The sequence below is a fragment of the Branchiostoma floridae genome, chromosome 2 (genome assembly GCF_000003815.2).
Source record: "Branchiostoma floridae strain S238N-H82 chromosome 2, Bfl_VNyyK, whole genome shotgun sequence".
Classification (NCBI taxonomy): domain Eukaryota; kingdom Metazoa; phylum Chordata; class Leptocardii; order Amphioxiformes; family Branchiostomatidae; genus Branchiostoma; species Branchiostoma floridae.
This window is the reverse complement of record NC_049980.1, coordinates 6,826,410-6,846,709: the sequence shown is the minus strand read 5'-3', so window position 1 is coordinate 6,846,709 and position 20,300 is coordinate 6,826,410. Positions and strand designations below refer to the sequence as shown.

Genomic DNA, 20,300 nt, shown 5'->3' with positions numbered 1-20,300 from the left:
CGACGGCAGAGGAGAGGAGATAGGCGCCGCCAGTGGACTAAAATGCCTATTGATACAGCACAACATGTTGTGCTGCCCCTACGGCCTACGGCTGATTAAAAGGCTATGGGACGAATGAATGAATGAATGCGACGGCATTGTCTAAGAGAGTATTCAAATTTTGCCCTTGTTGTACGCATAAGTTCCCAGATAGCACCGTGTTTGGGTCGACCGTGGTCGCACCATGATGCAAATGCATCCCTGGCAGCACTATGACTTTCCCTAACCACCTCATTCCAACCGGGAACCACATGAGACGTTTTGTGTTTTCTGCTAGGAAGGGATTCTTTGGCAGCTTCCTGCAGAGCTATAATGATCTCAGCAGAAAGACGATCTAAAGAGACCCTGTGGTTTGTAGGTTTTCTCGATTTTCAACCGGCACTCCGGCAGGTTATCAAAATCGTCATCCTTTAGACGGGGTTTACTTATCTTAAGTCCACTAGTGCTTTAGTTTGTTTATACGTCAGGTGTTCAGGTCCTGGCAATTACCTTAACGATTTTACAGGTACAAATACATGTAAGGGTACAGGGTTTAGGTACACAACATTACTTCTGTTTTCTTACTCTCCAAGCAGAGGTTAGGCTCCGGCTGTTTTTTCAACGTTTTTTAGTCGTTTTTATCGGGCTTTCTATTTTGTCCAGCCTGTGCCCTGTGTTAGGCTGGACACGGCAAAAAAATGACGAAATAGAAAGCCCGATAAAAACGGCTAAAAATACGTTAAAAAGCCGAAGCCTAACCTCTGCTTGGAGAGTACTGTTTTCTATCTTTGGTTGGAAACACTGCTAACAGTTCAGTAGCTAAACTAAACTGAACTGTGAGCAAACTTTTACTAGATATCGTTCTTTGCCATAGAAAAGTCGAGTAGTGTTGCTCCGAATTTCTGATTTGAAATACCGTTCTACCTGCTAGTGTTACCGTTACCTAGAAGAAGCACAAATGACGCAGAGATTACGTAATGTTCAATTTATTGATGATTGTCCACATTGCCTGGTAGACACTTCCACGGCTGCTGTAAGAAGCAGATCTAGAATATACATATCTTATAAAACGAAACTTTTGATTTTTACAAGCGTAACAAAATGCTGCTCATGCTACTTAAGTACAAAAACAAGTAAGAAAGTAAGAAAATGTACTATAAACGTCTTAAACATAAGCTTCAAAGAACCTAGTAGAACATAAAATTAACACGTTACTGAGATATCTCGTCGTAACACATAAGCAAACATTTCATTGGAGTTATCAATGAAAATCTCTTACATAAATGCGTACACATTGACCATGTCTTTACAAGGAATTGTAAGATTCAGCATATACTGAACACAGTTGATAGAAGTTTTCTTATGTCATTATCACGCCCTGGTGATATCATAAGGTTTCCGAACCAGCGAAAACAAGACTTGTCGTATTCTTTATCTTAATACTATGGAACAAACATACAGTATTTCTAACAAAGTAAACTAATCAAACGCAAAACGCTGACCTGGTGATATATACATTTTCTATAAGTATATCAAGTTACAACTTAGTTATATTCACAACCGACAGGTAGTTCTTTCAATGTGTCCATTCATAACTCTGTGACCAGGTGGCAAGAAGGAAACATTCTAGACAAACTGTCCTGAGACGACAGGCGCCGTCTAGTGGCCGTCCCTACAACTGCAGGCCATTTTGCCTTGGCTAAGACCAGTCCGCCGGCTTCGTCACTGGATTCAGAGTCGCTCTCGCTGTCGCTTCGGTTGATTTCCGAGTCGCTGGACGAGCTTTCCTCGCTGGAGCTCCCGAGCACGCTGGTGTCGTAGTCGTACAGTCGGGACGTGCTGCGACTCTGGCCCGCCTTCTTCAGGCCGCGAACACCTCGGGCGAACGCGTGCGGGACCCTGTGACCGTGTGGTACGCTGGAAGTGAGCTTGGACATTGGATGGCCGTTTAGGGAGGTGCTGCTGTGGCTGTGTCTGCTTCTGTAGTCGGCTAGACCGCCGTTCATCGGCGGCATGTGAGCGGGAGTGTTCACGGCGGTGGTGTGACGCCTCGCCGATCGCTTGTCGCCGTGAGTTTTTCTGCTGTCCTTGTGACCGTCGTGCCTCTTGTACCGACGACTGGACTCGTCCTTTTTCGCGTAGCCGGAGTTGAGGCTAGCCACCTGTTGTCTCAGCTCTCCGGTCGTCCAATAGCGTTCACTGTGGGGCACTCTGCCTGGTCTGTGGTTTGCCACGACTGGTTGGCTCAAGCGGAATTCTGTAGGCGCTGGGCACTTGTCATTCCCGGGCCCGTACACAGGGGTCGCTGGTGACTGGGGCAAAGGCGCGTCTTTTGACAGCCTTCTTGTCGACGCCTGTGCAGAGCATCGTTTGGCCGAGATCTCTGTGCCACGGGGGACGTTATGCCCAGGAGGAACCTGTCCTGGTTGTGCAGACATTCTGTTGGAGTCTTGCTGAAACTGCAGTTTTCGGCACGGGCTGTTTCGCCCTTCACTCTTCGGTTGGCGAGGCTTGTTGCTGACAGAAGGAGACGTCGTTTGTTCTCTACTTTCTGATCTGATGGCGTTGGGCTCGGATGGGGACTTTGTACTTCTGACGTGACTGTTCTCGTTGCAGTGACGGGGTCTTATGTCTACCCCTGGGGGAGCCCTGAACTTCATTCTGACAGTCTTTGCGTTGTGGCTGTTGTTAGAGTCAGGCTGGGGCTGTTCCTTTCGACGCGGACTGTTGTGTTCGCTCTTTGTCTTCTCTTGAAGAGTCGTTTTCTCAATGTTCGTGGTGCTTCTGGTCTTGGACTCAGTCTGGGCTTGGATCTGCTTACGTGGGCTGTACTTCCCCACAATCTTCGTCAACGCAGACTTTTCCTTGTCCTTACTCGGGCTCATTTTCACATCAGTCAGTCCGTTCACTTTGCCATCTGCTATCAGTGAAGCCATCAGAAGTGCAGGTCCTGGTTGTGCCGTTTTACTCGTAGTGTTCTCTTGGCCGGTTGTTTGGCTCGAAGGTGTCTTACTAACAGGTGTTGCTTTGACATTCACGTTGCTAGTGTCTGCTTGTGGTTCTGCTCTTGGCTGTGGCAAAGGCGGGGTAACTGTGGGGCTGGCTTTCTTCAGTAGAGACTGCCTCGGCGTCGGCTTTGGTTTTCGCGGTGCCTTTCTCTCTTGATGAACTTCAGGTCGCGACGCATATCCTGAAGTAGCAGGGACGGATTTTACTCCAGAATCTGACGGTGACTCGGAGCGGGCTTCGCTCACGGACTTTGCAGCTGTAGCTCGTGGGATCTGTGGCAGATCTTCGGGGGCGAGTGTCACGTAGTCGCCGTAGTCATTATCAAGGTTCGACAAGTTCTCGTAGTTTGGGATCGCGTCTTCAACGTGCTGCTTCGTGGCACGTGACCCGGCAAAGGAGTGACGCCTCGGCGCAATGTCGTTACCGGGAAGTTCCGAGTAGGCGGAGAAAATGTTCTCATAGTCCGGTATGTCGACGAGCTGCTCGGTTGTCTGTTCACTGTTCTTTGTGTGGAGGACTTCGCCATTCCACACTCGCGACATGTCAGGGGGTGTGGACACTGGTCGGAGCAGTCCCGCGTTTTTCTCGGCAGGGGGCGCCTTGGCGAACTTGTCGTCTGCAGGGACGCCTGTCAAACTCACGGCTTGTGCATCAGTCACAACTTCAGGACGATTCGTGGACTGGTTGTGGTCGCTTCTTGCATCCACACAAGATGAGTGTTCCTCTTCCACAACGCTCTCGCTGTCTGCCGGTACATACATGTCGCTCTGTATGGCGATGGCGTGCATGGGGCTTGGGTACGGGTAGCACACAGACAACCCCGTCTTGGAGCGCGGGCGAAGCGCCAACTTGAACCTCCTACTCAGCGAATCGTCCTTCTTCTTCTCTTCTCTCGGTGCCTGGCTCTGTACCGGTATCATCCCACTGAAGTACGACTGTTTAGCATCATTTGATGCTACGCTGTCGGATTCTCCGAAGCTGTGGCGATTGTGGAACTGAGAGTTCGTGATAGGCGTGGGTTCTCTGATGATTTCGTCCGGCCACCCCGTCGAGACCCGTCCGTCCACCTCCTCGTAGTGGTGCAGTTTCTCGGGCGAGGCGATGTCGGGGGTGAGCGGTGGGGAGGGGGACGACGCGTCGAAGAAGCCCGAGCTGCGTCGACTGTCGGGGAGGTCGATCAGGGTGCTGGTGCGAGAGCTGCAATATAACGGAGACATTGAAGAGTTAGATCACGCGTACTGTTTTTTTATTGCAACATTTAGATACTGGACATGATGTCGACATACTCAAGTTTGCAGTTTATTTTAGTACAAGTACAAGTAAATAACAAATACTACAAATACAGAAAGTAAAAAGCAAATACAGACATGCAAAGCTCAAATGCAACAAGTTACAGTATGTAACATAAACCACATTTTTTAGAAGTTTAGCTACTCAAATCTTTTGGTTTCTGTCATGACTAGTTCAGCGTACTGTAAGGGTTTAGTACACGCTACAGTATACGCGTGCTGTTCACATAGGTGAAACAGAAACTTGAAGCGTAATCGTTTATAGACGTAGACACAGGAATCCCATTAGAATTTGACCTACAAGTTAGAATAACTCTTTGAAAAACAAAACAAGAAACAAACGTTTTCATGACTTTAGACCACCACGTGATTAGCTTTTGTTACGTATATTTTAGGATTCAAAAATGATACACACCTGCTGGTAAAGCTCGGGATGGAGACTGCAGATGATGACATGGATCGACAGGAGGCGCTCATCAGGTCGTTCTCGCCGTCTGTCTCCGCGGCCTCTGCAAGCTTGAGCTGAAGGATCTGCGTGTTCAGGGTGTGTAGGGCGCCGACCAGGTCACTGTCCGTCCGTTTTAGATGGTCCTGGGGTGGAGAAGAAATAAATTTAGCATTTTAGATGGTTGCTGACACATGAACATATCTGATATTGGCGCTAAAGCTCCTATGAATTTGTCCGTAACTTTAGACCACGTAGACGATTGCTTGTCAACACGTTGTGTTTGTTTACTTTGTTAGAAAAACACTAGGACCAGGAGGTAAAGCATCCATAATTGTCACTTGTGTGTTTGGCAACTTTCGAAGAGGCTTTGTTGTTATTTTACGAGAAGAGGCTGTTGTAACCAAGTTACGAAACTGTCAAAAGAAATCACAACACTCCCAAGTAGACGTTCTTATTGTCTGAGACGTTTTGAAGGTGCTTGTCATATACCCAAATGATCAGTTAACCCAAACAACTGTGTTATGCATATACGTCAGTCTGTGACTGTTGTTTTGTTAGTTTTGGAAACATGTCTTTTTTCTAGAGCTAGCAACCAATTGATGCTGGGTTTTTTTTTTCTTGACAGTGCTTTAGTAAATTGGGCCGTGTTTATTTGATTGTTTGGATGACATCCTCTTGGAACCCAAAATATAATGTGAGCGTACGAATAAAAAGAAAGCTTGCCTAATGAAATACCTTCGTTATGAATCTAAGTATAGTCAGGAAGCTTGTACAATTGACAACATTCAGAGAATGGTATAGTACCGTATACCGATTCTTTCTCAGTTTTATTCTTTCCCATCTTCTTCTTTGACTTTGGAATTGACTTTCTTCCTTTAGATTTCCAAAACAAGTATTTTGTTTCCAATCCACGACACATATCTGCTCATTTTGCAACTGTTGCGTGCGATTTACAGTGAGAGGGAAACTTTTTCCATCATATACTAGTAATTGAATCAACACGACCTTACTTCAATAAAAAAAAAAGATAATTAAATCTGGAAAGCGGCAAACTCCAAACAAAGCAAGACAAACTCTCACCCTGCGATTTCCCTTCGAAAATATTTGTCCATTTTGTTTGTGCTGTTGGCGGATTACAGTCGCACGTTTAAGATTTGCCCGAACAAAACAAATATTTAGACCGGAAGAGGACACCGATACCTTTTAGCACATTTTAGGGGACTTATTATGTAAGAACAATACCATTTTTTTCTTACTTTAGAATTGGCGGGAGAAAATAGTAGCTGAGAGAAATGGAAAAGATACAAGGATAAACATTTACTGACGCCGACAGACCAGCAAGTGCACAATACAAGGGCACCCGCTTTGAACTCAACTGACGCGGGTCACTAGCAAAGTCAACTTTACAAACACCACGGGCTTTCTGTCGCTTTCAACGACTTCGGGAACATCGATCAAAAACATCAAAGTAAAGTTGATGTCCAACAGAAAAGAAAATAATGGCATGTTTTGACAATTGAAAGGGTGTGGGGTTATCTCAACTAAGAATAAAACTTGGAAGTTTCAACTACAGACCTGTCCAGATCACTAAAAATTCAAGTGTTGCGCTTTCACAGTGTGTGTGTCAACAGTTTCCTATCTATTTACACAATGTGAGAGGCCCTTGCTTCTCTACTTTCAAAGGGAACTAGAATTTGTAAATATCCAGAGCGTACGTCCGTTTTCTTTTCTGAAACGTTCCCAGAAATTTGATATTGCGGAGATGCGCAACGGTAGTCATTGATACAGATAGCTAGAAATATTCTCATTGGTTGAAGCCTAATACAATGACGTCATCTCGCTATGACGTAATGCCGAAACCCTGCACATCGTTATTTTTTTCCTGTGTGAATTTTTGTGGGAAGTTTTCCGGTCACCGTCGGCGTTCAGAAACCATAAATATCGGAACGATCCCTTTTCCCTTTTTCTCACCCGAATTGACGTGGTGCCCAGCACGATTAATGTGTATCAACAGCTGGCCGACACCAGGGTGCGGCGTAACTTCGCACTCACACGCGAAGGGTGGTCCCGGATAATTAAGTGTCAACACAAAATTACACACACAAGTGAGAACACGCGCGTTGTGGCTACCGAATAAGACAATAAAAAATCCTACAGAGCGACGGTCAATTTTATAGTAATTACTTCGTACAAAGGGTTCCTATATTTGTGTAACACCTAGCAGGATACTTTTTGAAGTTTGCAACACTCCTGGATGCATGTGTAGCTAATCACTAATGGCATAGCCTCTGTTGTAGACCCTGTTGGGCGCTTTTCTTACATTACAGCTACCCGTATTGATTGCTTGCAGAAGTCTATTTGGTTCCTGAATGGCGTGGACTGCAACAGAGGCTACCAATACCAAATCATCGGTGTACAGTGCGAATTTTCAAGAAGAAATGCAGGAATGTTAATAAGTAAAGTCGCTGTTGGTTCAGACCACACGGAGACACAAGGAAAAAATTGTGATGTTGCCACTGCGGTATGGTAATGACATTTCGCATGGATTTCGCACCCTCTGTTGGAACACAAACAATCAACTCGTGGCGTGGTCTCCTCGCATGTTTACCGCTGCGACGTTGGGAAAACATGACTATTGCTTTAGAAAAACAACGGTGTTTGGGCACTAGCGGGAATGGAATGGAAAGCTTAGGAATTTTTTCTATCACTAGAAAACCATGAATATTACGTTTAAGAACAATACCTGCCCAAAGAATCATATCTAGCGTTAAATTTACATACCGAAAGTGCTGAGTGTGCAAGTTATTACATGAAAAGCCAGTTTGATTGCCCAAGTAAAATACGCCAGAAGATACCATCCGTCTATTCATGCACTGCAAACTATGGGGCCCATTCTCTCAAACACTATACAAGTTGGACACGAAACTACGTTCTTGTGCATATTCATGTATTCATGAAAAACACTAGCAAAGCCTACTGATATGCCGAAAAGAAGGATGTAGCAATCGGACGACATAAATGCCTCACCATTGTTCTCTGTGCATCTCAAAAGAACGCGTACCTGCGACAATGGGCGAAAACACACCAGGTGCCCGTGCATGTTGCAACATGTTGTAGTTACAGTGACAGAACTTCGCTAGAAACTTGGCGCGCGGAGGAAGTAACTAACAAGGTTATCCCCGAGATCTTGTTATCAGCCGGCTTTCCTGTAAAGCCAGACAAATTCGTTCCGCTGTCTCTGTCTGCCACCGGCCGCCAGGCTTTTAACTTTATCAACTCCATGCACGGAACACTTTCTAGATTACTCATTTACATCATTACCAGTCAGATCAAGGACTAGTCTTCCTTTGTTGGACATAGTGCGGTTTGGAGAACGGAAAATGCGAGTCTGGCACTTAGCAGAGGGTCGTTGTTGGTTTTTGCACAACCGAATGCACAAAGTGGACGATGTTTGTGTGACTAATAGGACTCAAACAAAAGCCACGCACTCGCAGTTCTTGGTGAAATGGTTTGGCGTCATGTCAAAAAAAGGCTTAGCTTGCACCCTGGTCTATTGTATTCCTGTGTAACTTTGTTAGGGAGAAGAATTTATGTAGTAACACGAAAAAAATGCCAAACGGTAGGGCCAGGAAGTCTTTGTGCTTGTGTGTGGGCCGCCCTATCTCGAGGGAGAACGGCTTGTGTTATGATAAGAATGGAAACACTGACTGAATGCGTATTTTCTGCTCCTAAAACTACTGTTTATAGTAAATCTGATGCACTCACCACTGCGTTACGAAGCTTGTCGATGGAACTGTTGATACACCCGGCGGGCCTGACCAGCTCTTGCGGAAGTTTTCTCTTTGCTTCCTCGACCAGCGTCTCTTGTCTTTGCCGTAGAAGTCTCAGTTCCTCCATCGCGGCTTCGCTCGCCATAAGCCGGGCCTGTAGACTGCGATCCTGGGGTCCTAGTGCTAGCCTGGTGCCTTCACCGTCACTTCTCATACCTTGCGAACTGTATGTAACCAAATCTCTCGTCTGTTTCCAGCGAAGCGGACACACGCACGTCCTGTCTCTGGAACGACTCTCACATCGACTGACCGCTGCTCAAGAAGTGACGAGACCCTCATGTGTGCTCCCCGCAGTCAGACCGGCGCTTTGTTGTTTGATTACCTAATTAGCAATGTTTTCACAACAATCGACCCCTTTTTAACAATGGTCAGGTATTCTCCCGAGAAAACTACAGGGACGAACGGGTTCAATGGCAACATTGCGAGCAGAGAAAATAGTGAATTGAAAGAACTGCTAACCACCACAATCAGTCCTTTCTTTGTGTCGTTTGTCCCGTGTTCTCGCGGGAAATGATGTGTGAAATGGACAAAGCACTGATAAAAACTTTAATTGTTACGAATTTTGAATGCCGGCGACAGGCAATGAAGCTTGATTGGCCAAGATTGGGAAGACCAAACATCACTCTACACAAGACGCGACACTACTCAACTCAAATGTCTTCACTCAAGACAAATTTCCTACTCAACACAAATTCCCCACTCAACACAAATGCCCAGCAAACAATAGCGGATGTCCCTAACAGTACACGTCATTTCCAAAGAACGCAGCAAACAGAAGTGCGTGTTTGGGATATTCCAACGAAAAATCTATTCAGGGGTGAGAAGAAAATCCCATTTGAATGTTTTTCGTGGTAAAGATATATAATGTATCAGTCACCCCATATTTGAATAGATGTAGTAAAATCTATCTGCAACAAACTCTAATGGAATGGTCCGAAAGGAATATGAAACAGGACCGGAAGTTATTTTATACTCAAATAAAACGCTGAGGTTGAAATTACTACAGGGAATTTGATAGCAGCATAACGTCCTTGATAGTAGTATTTCTTCACCATTAGAATGAATCCGATAATGAGAAAATGATAAGCTAAGAATATTTACTTAAATCACTCCCTTGTCATTCTCTATTAAAGTTGTACAATGGCCGGAAGGTCGCCCCTCCGCCAAAAAAAATGTCCCGACAGCTTACAATACACAAGGAGGTTCAACCTCCTTGCAATACATTAAAACGTTTTGGTGATTACCTGCAAAGGTGGGTACTTCTACAAAGGCGTTAACCTACAAGGTATCAATCGTAACATTGGACATTTTTAATTTTTTTTCTTAAAGTTAAACTACTGAGAACAATAGCCTCCATTAGAAGGCTCTCTGGGCCTTTTTGAATTTTTCCGTTTTTCGTCTTATTCTTTTTTACCCGGCGGTATAAGCGACCAAGAAGCTTTTGTAAAAGCAAGGACGTTATATCACATGATATAACGTCCTTGGTAAAAGCTAAGCGACCAAGCACAAAAAGAAATGGCCAACAAAAATGTATTATGAGCCCACCCAAAAGGCCCCGAGAGCCTGCTATGGAGGCTATGAGAACAAAGTCTCTGGCTTCAGCGAAAGGTTAAATCAAGGATCTGTATCAAATTCTGTTATCATATATTGGTATGCATAAGTCATGCAAATCAACTCACACATACATATTTGCCTTTGGAGGAATTGCTAATGATCTTGAAACTACCACTTGTGGCACAGCTACTGTAAATGCCTTCAATTTCCAAGTGGGTTTAATTTTGCTGGAAGGGGAAAATGAAGTGTTTGCAGTGGGTTTAAGTTCGTGATAGTGCTATAGTCACACAATGAACAAGGCCATGTTGATTTGGGTGTTCAACAGACTACATGATGTACGTGGATAACATCCTCAGGGAAATTAAAGGAGCATGCAACTAAGAATTGAAATACTAGTGGTAAAGATGTTGAACCAAGGAGGTTAAAAATCAAGATTTTTAACCTCCTTGGTTGAACAACGTATGATGTATGAAAGAATAAATTCTTTAATTTTGTTCTTTTACACTTTTTTCTGTGACTTTTGATTCACTGCAGGTTTCGATGACATTAGTACAGTTAGTAGCCAGTTATTGGATAATCCCGTGGTTGTGTTCCAGCTTGATATATATTAAACTTCGCTTTGCTGCACCATTCGGATAATTGCACAGAATGTACTGGGTGTGCAAGTAAGCGGCCTCTACTGTATCTGCTTTCCGATATTTTGTTTGCAATTGACAGCAAATAATTGCTCATTCTGCAGCTGCTTTGTACAACTTACAATACCTGGTATGGTCAAACACTTTTTTGGGAACTTGACTAAAACCAATGCACGCATGGATGCCATCCATACAGTCATATCAACATGGCATAATGTAAACCAAAGTTTTTGTGGTGGGTTTAAGCTAATCTCCAAGCAGATCCTACGGTAGCATAAGATAGTACCAGAAGCCGGCAGAGGAGTGAAGCCGGCCTAGGAGTGTTACGCTACCGGGAGGTGCCCGTTTGATTCCCTTTGACTGGCTATACCCCTTGGCCAGCTTTGATACTATCTTATGGCACAGTAGGATCTGCTTGGAGACTAGGTTCAAGCAAAGAGCTTTCATCCTTGGTTTAAGTTTGCAGTCACTGAAAAGAAAACCACCTCAAAAATATAACGAATTACAGTAAGCAATGTAATATTTTCTCTTCAAACTTCAGAGAAATCCCAATAAGACCAGATGATGAAATCTTTTCAAGAAAAAAAGTATCATTTTAATGTGGTACAGATGATACTATACCAACCAGAGCCCAAGCCTACCCAACATATCATACAATTTTATGTCAAGTCATAATGCTGCTATTTGGAGATATCCTCTCTTTCCACCACAGGAGACCCCAACAAAAATACATTTCTTTCTTTATCCTGCCATATTCAGCCGCACACAAGTACATTTGTATGTACAACTTGTAATGCTAGTTCACCTTTATCCGTGGGGTGACCTTAATCCGTTGTCTTTGAAAACAGCACATTTAGGAGTATTAAGTCTGCTGACAGTGGTTTCAAATTTGCAATATTTTCAAAATGTTCCGATTAGAAACCACCGTCCGTCGACTTCATATCCCTAAATGCTTTTTTTTTACAAACAACGGATATATGTTACTCTCGCATAAAGGTGAACCAGCGTTATACCATTACTATAACACTTTCTGACAGGGACCAGGGTACACATATCTCCATCATTCCTTCTTCCATATTACTATAGTACACAGTACATGTACTGGGGTAGCAATATTTCACTAGTGTTGGAATGGTACATAAACCTTTAAAAGGTCTATGCTACAAACAAGAAGGCCTTCCAACTTCATATCTTAGTAATATTAGTATATTACTGTTTAAGACTGGTTTGGTATAGCACATTTGAACCTCTCTCTCATGCTCGCTTTCAGGTAATAAAGGTCTATGTGAAGTAACAAGATGAACTTCAAGTTTGAATACAACAAAGATCTGTACAAAGTGTAGAAACACCAGTCAGTTTACTATGTGTATAAAATATGGAGCCCTTCGTTTAAGTCCTCCTGGTTAATCTATCCAGGTTTGAAGATTAGTAGCTGTCTGTTGACTTGTAGTGGTTCTCATCGATGGTGGAGTATATGTGACCCTCGTTACTCAGGAACTCAACGGCGTTCCTACAGATAAAACATGATAGAGTTACTCCTTACACATACTTCCTTCTTCAGGGCTCGAAATACATGCACATTAGTGCAGGTAAAATTGGAGCTGTGCAGGTATTTCTGGTGTCTAACTGCACCTAACCTGCAATGGTCCATGTACTGGGTTTTATTCATAAATGTCCTATGATGAAGGTGTATATGGATTGTTATTTGCTGCATTGACTGTTACCACCTATCAAGTATAAAAGAAAAATATCAGTGGTTCCTCAAGAATTCTATTATGATCCATACTTTGTCTTTGACTCTATTTCCTTTGCCTTTATTTCCTTTGACTTTTACTTCCTAAATTCAGAGTGGTGCAGGTATGCAGAAAAAAGTATTTTGAGCCCTGCACATACTTCCTTCTATCTACGTAAGACGTAAATCTGTGCTATGGAGCATACAAAAAAAGGCCTAAGATAGGGGGCAAAGAAATGTCATTAATAATCTAAAAAGTTAAAATAATGATTTCCTGTTTGCCGTTCGTTGTTGTGCAAACGTACAATTACTGGAAAAAGTTTTTTGTTAACTATTTTTTTTTAACCACGCTAACCTTGTGTTCCTAACCAACTAGCGTCTTTTTTATTTCTTTCTTTCACGCTAATGTTGTATTCCTAACCAACTAGCGTCTTTTTCATTTCTTTCTTTCACGCCAATGCTGTATTCCTAACCAAGCTAGTGTCTTTTTTCTTTCTTTCTTTTCTTTCTTATTCTTTTTTATTAGCCTTCTCTTTTTGGCTTCCCTTCTTGGGAAAAAAATTACGAAGGATCTTTCACTTTTGAAGACTTGTTGAAATGTCGCGGAGGTTTCATGTTCGCAGTTTTCATGGTGACCTCTTCAATATGTACTTAAAACCACCAAAAAATTGTCTGCTCTCTGCCCACCTGCCCCATTCTTTCAACCTTGAACGTATGTAAAGCCACTGTGAACATTACATTTTCTCCCCACCACAAAATCAAATCCCTCCAGACTTGAATGCATTTCCATACACAAGAACAGCTGCCCACCTGACTGCATCCCTGGAGATGCCCCGCAGGCGCTGTTCAATCACGGCCACGTTGACTCCCGACTCATCCTGGCTGCTCTGGATCATTGTCAGAACCTGGGTGAGGAGGGAGGGAGGAGTATCAGTCAAGATGCCTGCAGTTCCAACCAATCATGCCAGGTGGCATTGGTGCACTATCTCCTGTTGACCAACACTGAATGTATCATGCACAGCACCTAGTATCAAGCTTTATTGACACGACAAAAAATTAGTCACTTTTGTATGGCCAACTATAAACTACAACAAAAAAAGAGAAAGAATACAGAATATATCTTACAATTCTACTAAGTAAACAGTTTAAGATTATATGATTCTACTAGACAATATAGGATAATAAGGAAAAGCCTCTATACAATCAGGTGGGGCTAAACATGTTAGTAATTGCTACTTCTCTGCCCCACATGCACACATGGAAGATAGAACTACTTGCCTGGTTCTGCACATTGTTGAGGCCCAGGTCGTTGACTCCACCCTGCTGACCCATGGGTCTCCCACCACCCATGTTTGGTCTCTGTCCTCCCCCTCCCATCCCAGCGGACATCCCGCCAGTGGACTGCTGTATAATGGAAGCATAAGGAAAGTGTGAGGCCATGTCACGGTATCAAGGGTGGGTACCGGTACAAAAATTCAGGTATAGGTCCGGTTCAGTGCCAAAGGAACATGTCCAGGTGTGGAAACTTATGAATGGACGATACTCAAAACAATGGTCCAATGTTCTACAAAGGAATTTATTTGGTGGAGTATCCAACTTCAACTGGCACTCCAAGTCCTGTCTTCATGCTAACTCCGTAAATTCGACTAGAAATGACTATGAACTCTACTTTGCTCTTGTTATTTTCTTGAACAGGTATAAGCACCAAAATTTGTAAACCTCTGCCTATGTAATCTGCTCATACCTTGCTCGGTCCAAAATTCGGTCCACTGATTGTTTTTAAGGTCCACTTTTTTGGACTGGTCCAACAAGACAAACCCACCATTACACAGTTTGCTTTACAACTACTGCAAGGTTGTAGCCAGCCTGAAATCCTTTTCCGTCTCCTCTATTTTGAATTGTATGGAGCATCCAAGGCACAATGTTCCTACGAGGGTCTGGAGACCTGCTCCACTGGAAAATTTTAAAATCTAGACCCTCTGAAATGCTATTTCCTACATTTTGAGGTGTAAATTTGGCTGGTAAATTTGGCTGGTTTTTTATATCTTTACATTATCGATTTTTGTCAGTCACAGAGGACGGAATGGGCAACATTTTTTTCTGTCCCCAGCTGCAAAATTCTGTCAAAGGATGGAAGGACGGGTGCTGGCTACAACCCTGAACTACTGTATTATCAGATCAGTATGTTACCACAGAGAAACTATCCACAGGTCCATTTCTGAGTAGGATACCATAAATTCACCCAGTAATCCATGATGCAAATTGTTTCCATGTCACAACTGATATAACTTTAACTTCTATTGATATGGTCTTTCACAGTATGTTTTGAAATCACATTTCAACATCAGATTTTCAGCTGCCTTACTGGGTATTTGTACAGACATATAAACTATAAATGTACATAAATTTACATACATTCAAACATGCATGCCCTTGGGTCCACATACAGACAAGCGTACCACAAGGAAGTATCTTAGGACCACCAGATGGCAAGGCTACTCTACTCCAAAACCAAAACTTTCCACATTTTACTTTCACAACATGTATTAAAGCCTGTCATACTCACCGATCCCTTTTCTAACATCATGTGTGCCTGCACGACCTCCAGGATGTGCATGGTGAGTTCGTTAAAGTCGGTGACGGGCGCGATCTTGAAGGCCACCAGGCTCTTCTTGCCCTGGAAGGCCCTCAGGTGACCTGTGGCTCGGATGTAACTGTTGACCGGGAAGAGTTGGTCCTGCTCCTCTTCTGCAATGTTATCCTGTAAGGCCACAGCAAGTAAATTTTATGGATGACATAAACGCGCGCATTAATTTTCGCCTGTCAGATTTCAGAAAAAAAAACAAGAATTTTTTCTTCTGCAGGGATGGTCAACATGACGATAAAGTACCAAAATTAGCATAAATATATTTTGTAGCCTAATAATTGTACTTGTAGAAGTGACACTTGCAAGATACCCAGGACTGTCGTTGTGTGACACCAATGTGGAAGCTATGACAGTGGTTACCAACTTTGTTGGTGATGCCAGTCTACCACACTAGTATCACTTTTACCACACCAGTACATGTCTTAGATACAGGAATGAATGCATTGTTGGCTCTGATACCATGCTTTGTCCCTTTAATTCTTTTTACAACAGTCATCACAACTTTATGGTGCCTATTTTTGAAAATGTAGCCATCTTGTTTTTTTTCACCCATCTTGTTTTTTTTTCCGCCCTATCGCACTATTTTTGCAGTCTGCAGAGGATGTCATCCATAAAATTTACTTGCTGTGGCCTAATGTACCAAAGAGTATTTTTAGATCCTTGAACGTTTGCTGCGGTGCTGTTGAAAGCTTGCTCACATAGCATTACTCAATATGTAATACGGCCATGTTGATTTGATTATAATTTATATGGATGACATCCATGCAAATCAATTTCATCTGTTTCCAGAGAAAAACGTTTTCAATCATACGGTAAATTGCAAAAAAACATGTAAATAGATGCCGTAACTTAAAGTAGAACGGATACTATGTCATAGAATACTAAAGTCAAAGATGTGAAAGACCAAAATTGAAGAATGTATTGTTCCACAAACCATACTTTGTATGTTTCGACATCTGTTCAACTTTCCTTACCACTTAGATTTCATCAGGAAGATTTTTAGATCTAGCAGATTTAATATATGCTCTATGCTAATCTATGTGACTTTAAAAGACATGTCATATGAACAACTGGCACAACTGTACTACCGGTACTCACATATTGAAGTTTTTCAACTGTCATACAACACAAATTATTCTCACCTCACAAATATTGGATACTGAACCGGATAACTTCGCGAGGGGGGTAAAGGAGGCCATCTACATAAGAGCACACCAGCCGACACTGAACAAAGACGGGGGCCGATATCGCCTGCCAGGCATTAATGATTCGTTACTCGAATCACGTGTCTCCAAATCACGTGATCAGAGTAACTGAATCATCACTCCTGAAGAAGGTTGACGTAGGTGCGACTGAAAATTCGAGGTGAGAATAATTTGTGTTGTATGACAGTTCAAAAACTTCAATATGTATTCTATCAACACAGATGAGCTTTCATGCTGTACTACTCACATCGTTGTCCAACCACTGTCTGACGTCCATAGGAGGCCCCGTCATGTCGTCAATCTTGTACAGGATGTTGGTGGGAGCCCTTTGGGCATTACGGACAACCCCAACAACGGTCACCTGTGTGTTCAACACAAATACGCTATCAAATAAATGCTGTTATGAAGTTGACATACTATGTAGACATAGACAAACTGGTAGAAACCATACCTTTCTTCAATTGAAACCAAGAACCAGGTGGCATCGGTGTGGTGTAATACTAGCGTGGTACTTCGTTTTTTTACCTATATTTAACCTTGATACATCTTCTGACTAAGTCGTTTTTCGAGGGTTACTTGGTTCAGACTTTAGAGGTCCTGGGTTTGAATCTCCTGACATGCTCCATTAACGTTGTTCCCTTGGGAAAGGAACTTAACACAACTTCCCTTACTTCACTCAGTTAAAAATCAGTATCTACGAGGGTGCTTCAAAAAGTAATGTCACTAGTTTTATAACAGGCTCATTTTTTCATAGAATGAGTTGAAATTTGGCACAAAGATAAATGCATACATCCTCTTTAGATTAAAACATCCCAATTTGTTGTTAAGATTTTTATAAGCAATTAAGTTGATTCAAGAGGACCTCACCCCTGGAAACTTGTCAGAAGATCAGTTCCTCTAGTTCTGACCCTCTTATAACTACTGTAGGAAGCCGAATTTCACCTGTACAATAACTAATGTCTTTATAGGTCACATGCCAAATTTCATTTCTGAAGTCCCAATGGTTCATCTTTTACAGCTGCTAGAATGGAGCGAGTTACTATATTACAGGCAGTTTGATTAATAGCCAAATACGTGATTTATTTATCAAATGTTTTGTAGACTGCTTTTCCACTAATCAAAAGATACGAAACTTGGCACAGTTATTGGCTGTTTCAAGACCAAGAAGTGTGCAAAGTTTGATTTCTTTCAGTTTATTAAAAAGTCCACTTTGGAAACTTAATCAGCCTACCCCTGGTTAATGGCACTGATGACCGGGCCATACCTCACTTCACCCAAGGAACGAAAAAAGAAAACATGATTGGATTTCAAATGTGAAAATTGGCATGTGCCTCATGGAGAAATGAAACTTGATACATGTGCAGTTTCAGTTTCATACGATAGCTACAAATAAGGCAGGGACATTATTAATTGCATATCAATTGAACCTCTAATTTCTTTCGACGGGATAACAAGGGTGTAGTCATCTTGAACTCAGTCACTTATGAAAATGTGAACAACAAAGTGAGATATCTCAATCTCAAGAAGATATGTGCCTTTACCTTTGTGCTAAATTTCAACTCATTCGATGAACAAATGAGCCTGTTATAAAACTAGTGACATTACTTTTTGAAGCACCCTCGTAGCTGCAGCTGGAATGTTCTCGAATAGGACGTTAAATTTTGGCCGTGTTTGAGGAAAGCAACACCTCTAGCACATAGAACAACCTGTCACACTTATCAACTTATCATAGGTCCTTCCTGGCATAAGTGAATCAAATAAATCTGTCCAGCTTGAATCTTACAAACATGGTATGTTATAACATGAGGCAATTTAAGGGTATGCAATACAAACAAGAAAGCTTCTGAAAAAAGCTGGCTGATGCGTATTTTGGACTAAAGCCTGGATGTTAAACAAAATCACATGAAAAAAGAGTTTTTAAACATCGAATTACTGAATTGGTCTGTCTTCTATTAAAAAAACATTACATGAAATTTGTCTAACAAAGAAAAAAAATTGTTACAAGTGGGGTTCGAACCCACGAACCACGGCTGCAAGCGCGTATGCCAGGCAAGCTGATTGCGTAATCGTGCGTACAGAAGGGCTATAAGAAGAGTTTGGTTAAATTGATCGATCCAACGGTTGAACGGTTGAAGGATTGGACGATTGAACCATTGAACCAACCGCTTCTCTGGGCACAAACTGGGGAAAAAAAGGAAGCACAAAATGTCTTAAATAGCTTCTGTGTCAAACTGTCAATTCTTACATGCACAACATAGGTTTTTGTTTGGTGGTATAAAATTTCAGAATAAAATTTGACAAGAAAGATGTTACCTGATTGATATCAGTGTCCCCCAGTCTGAAGGAATCCTCCATCTGCTGAGCTTGTAGAAGGTGTGAGATGGTGCATGGCAACAGGTTCTGGGCTCTCCTCTGGAGACAACAATAAATACTTATGAATGGGAAGTATTTTTGACGATAATAAGCAGTTTTAATCATACTTAGGTTGGACACTATGATGACAAGAAAACGTAAGACATCAGACTAAAGGAGGCATCTCAATGAAGCTGTGGCACTTTCGCGTTGTTGCTGCGGTGGAGTGATTTGAAAAAGCAACCAACAAATTTCATTGGTAAGCAACAAACCTACAAACCCTTTACACTTCTGTTGTCTTTTTAGTCATACTTGTACGTTTTGCAAGATACCTCATCATAAAGTAAGGGCTAACAAATCTAATTTGGAATGCAGCAATGCCTCAATGCTCTGCAAACCCTTTAGTATTTATGTACTACTACATGTACATTATTGTGGAAAACTACTGGCTGTGCTCTTACTCAAACTAAAGAGCATTACTATTTCCACAGCATTAAAAATGGTCCCTTTGCTCAGTATTAGTCTGCTACAATGGAAACATTTGCAGAGCCATTTAGTTATGTTTTCTTGATGGAGAGATCATCGCAAAAATAAAACCACTGCAAACATTTCAAGATTTACAGTATCCTATAACAATGAGAACATCCTAGTCTCACCGAGGTCTTTCTGTCCTGCGAGGATGCTGCGGGGGAATCGAAGCCGCCTTGGTTGGGTCCAGGGGAGTTCAGGTAACCGCCTCCCTGGTTACCAAATCCTCCATCTCCAAAACCACCTGTACAGACACACAAGTACATATGTATGCTCATTTTGAGAAATAAGCTAGACCACCAAAAAAAAGTTTCTTTTTTCATTTCCTCTATCACTTATGTGGGGGAATGTCTGGTTCCAGATAGTTGATTCCGGTTCAAATCCTGGGTAGGGTTTCTCCATTGGGGCTGCACCTCTCTTTTGGCAGGGGTGTCTAAGCATTTGCACGAACCCTATGAAATTTGTACGAATATCATGTGATACACACGAATCACTATGCGAAAACGCACGAATATTATGAAATTCGCACGAATCACTATGCAAAAACGCACGAATATTATGAAATTCGCACGAATCACTATGTGATTCACACGAACCTTATGAGATTTGCACGATCCTTATGCAAAAACGGCGGCCAGGAGGAGGCATCATTTTGAGCGTTTCTACCCGTGATATTTATATTTTAAGGCATGGAATGGACATTTACCGTTGCAAAGATGTATTTGATAGCCTGTGAGCTACTGTTTTGCTTGATTTCGGCGTGTTACATCGTATTTTCCGTCGCAGCCGATCGAAGCCGCCATCTTCAAAATCCCGCTCCGTCTGTCACGTGACCCCGGCAGTGGTTGCGCAATTTCGCATAAGGATCGTACAAATCTCATAAGGTTCATATAAATCACATAGTGATTCGTGCGAATTTCATAATATTCGTGCGTTTTTGCATAGTGATTCGTGCGAATTTCATAATATTCGTGCCTTTTCACATAGTGATAATATATCGGTCAGTCTTTTTACCGGAAAACACAGTAAACACCGGAAAACACATGAAGAAGT

General features: G+C 42.4%; 2 protein-coding genes across 3 annotated transcripts in view; both read right to left on the bottom strand.

The window, feature by feature from the left end:
- Positions 1 to 988: 988 nt before the first annotated feature.
- LOC118410009 lies at positions 989 to 9,373 on the bottom strand. 2 transcript variants are annotated; one of them, XM_035811456.1, is made up of 3 exons: positions 8,530 to 9,373; positions 4,732 to 4,907; positions 989 to 4,224 (listed from the first exon to the last, which is right to left on the bottom strand). In XM_035811456.1, exons 1-3 carry the CDS (start codon positions 8,746 to 8,748, stop codon positions 1,608 to 1,610), a joined length of 3,012 nt encoding a protein of 1,003 aa, XP_035667349.1. In that variant the 5' UTR covers positions 8,749 to 9,373; the 3' UTR covers positions 989 to 1,607. The 2 variants fall into 2 exon arrangements, with proteins under 2 accessions (XP_035667349.1, XP_035667350.1); XM_035811457.1 differs by lacking the exon at positions 8,530 to 9,373 and adding an exon at positions 7,792 to 8,219.
- Positions 9,374 to 12,137: 2,764 nt separating this feature from the next.
- The window catches only part of LOC118410252 (replication protein A 32 kDa subunit-like), a 10,046-nt gene continuing 1,883 nt past the window's right edge, over positions 12,138 to 20,300 (bottom strand). The window contains exons 2-8 of the mRNA XM_035811812.1: positions 19,376 to 19,491; positions 18,681 to 18,779; positions 16,615 to 16,728; positions 15,082 to 15,276; positions 13,794 to 13,919; positions 13,326 to 13,420; positions 12,138 to 12,293 (exon numbers count right to left, since the gene is read on the bottom strand). Of these exons, the coding sequence (XP_035667705.1) occupies positions 12,209 to 12,293; positions 13,326 to 13,420; positions 13,794 to 13,919; positions 15,082 to 15,276; positions 16,615 to 16,728; positions 18,681 to 18,779; positions 19,376 to 19,491 (830 nt within the window). The 3' untranslated portion in view covers positions 12,138 to 12,208. The remainder of the gene's footprint in view (positions 12,294 to 13,325; positions 13,421 to 13,793; positions 13,920 to 15,081; positions 15,277 to 16,614; positions 16,729 to 18,680; positions 18,780 to 19,375; positions 19,492 to 20,300) is intronic.

Coding starts and splice junctions, on each gene's coding strand:
- LOC118410009 (XM_035811456.1), bottom strand. CDS start 8,748: ATGAGAAGTGACGGTGAAGGCACCAGGCTAGCACTAGGACCCCAGGAT. Junction 4,908..8,529: donor ACAAGCTTCGTAACGCAGTG/GTGAGTGCATCA, acceptor TCTCCACCCCAG/GACCATCTAAAACGGACGGA. Junction 4,225..4,731: donor ATCCCGAGCTTTACCAGCAG/GTGTGTATCATT, acceptor GTTATATTGCAG/CTCTCGCACCAGCACCCTGA.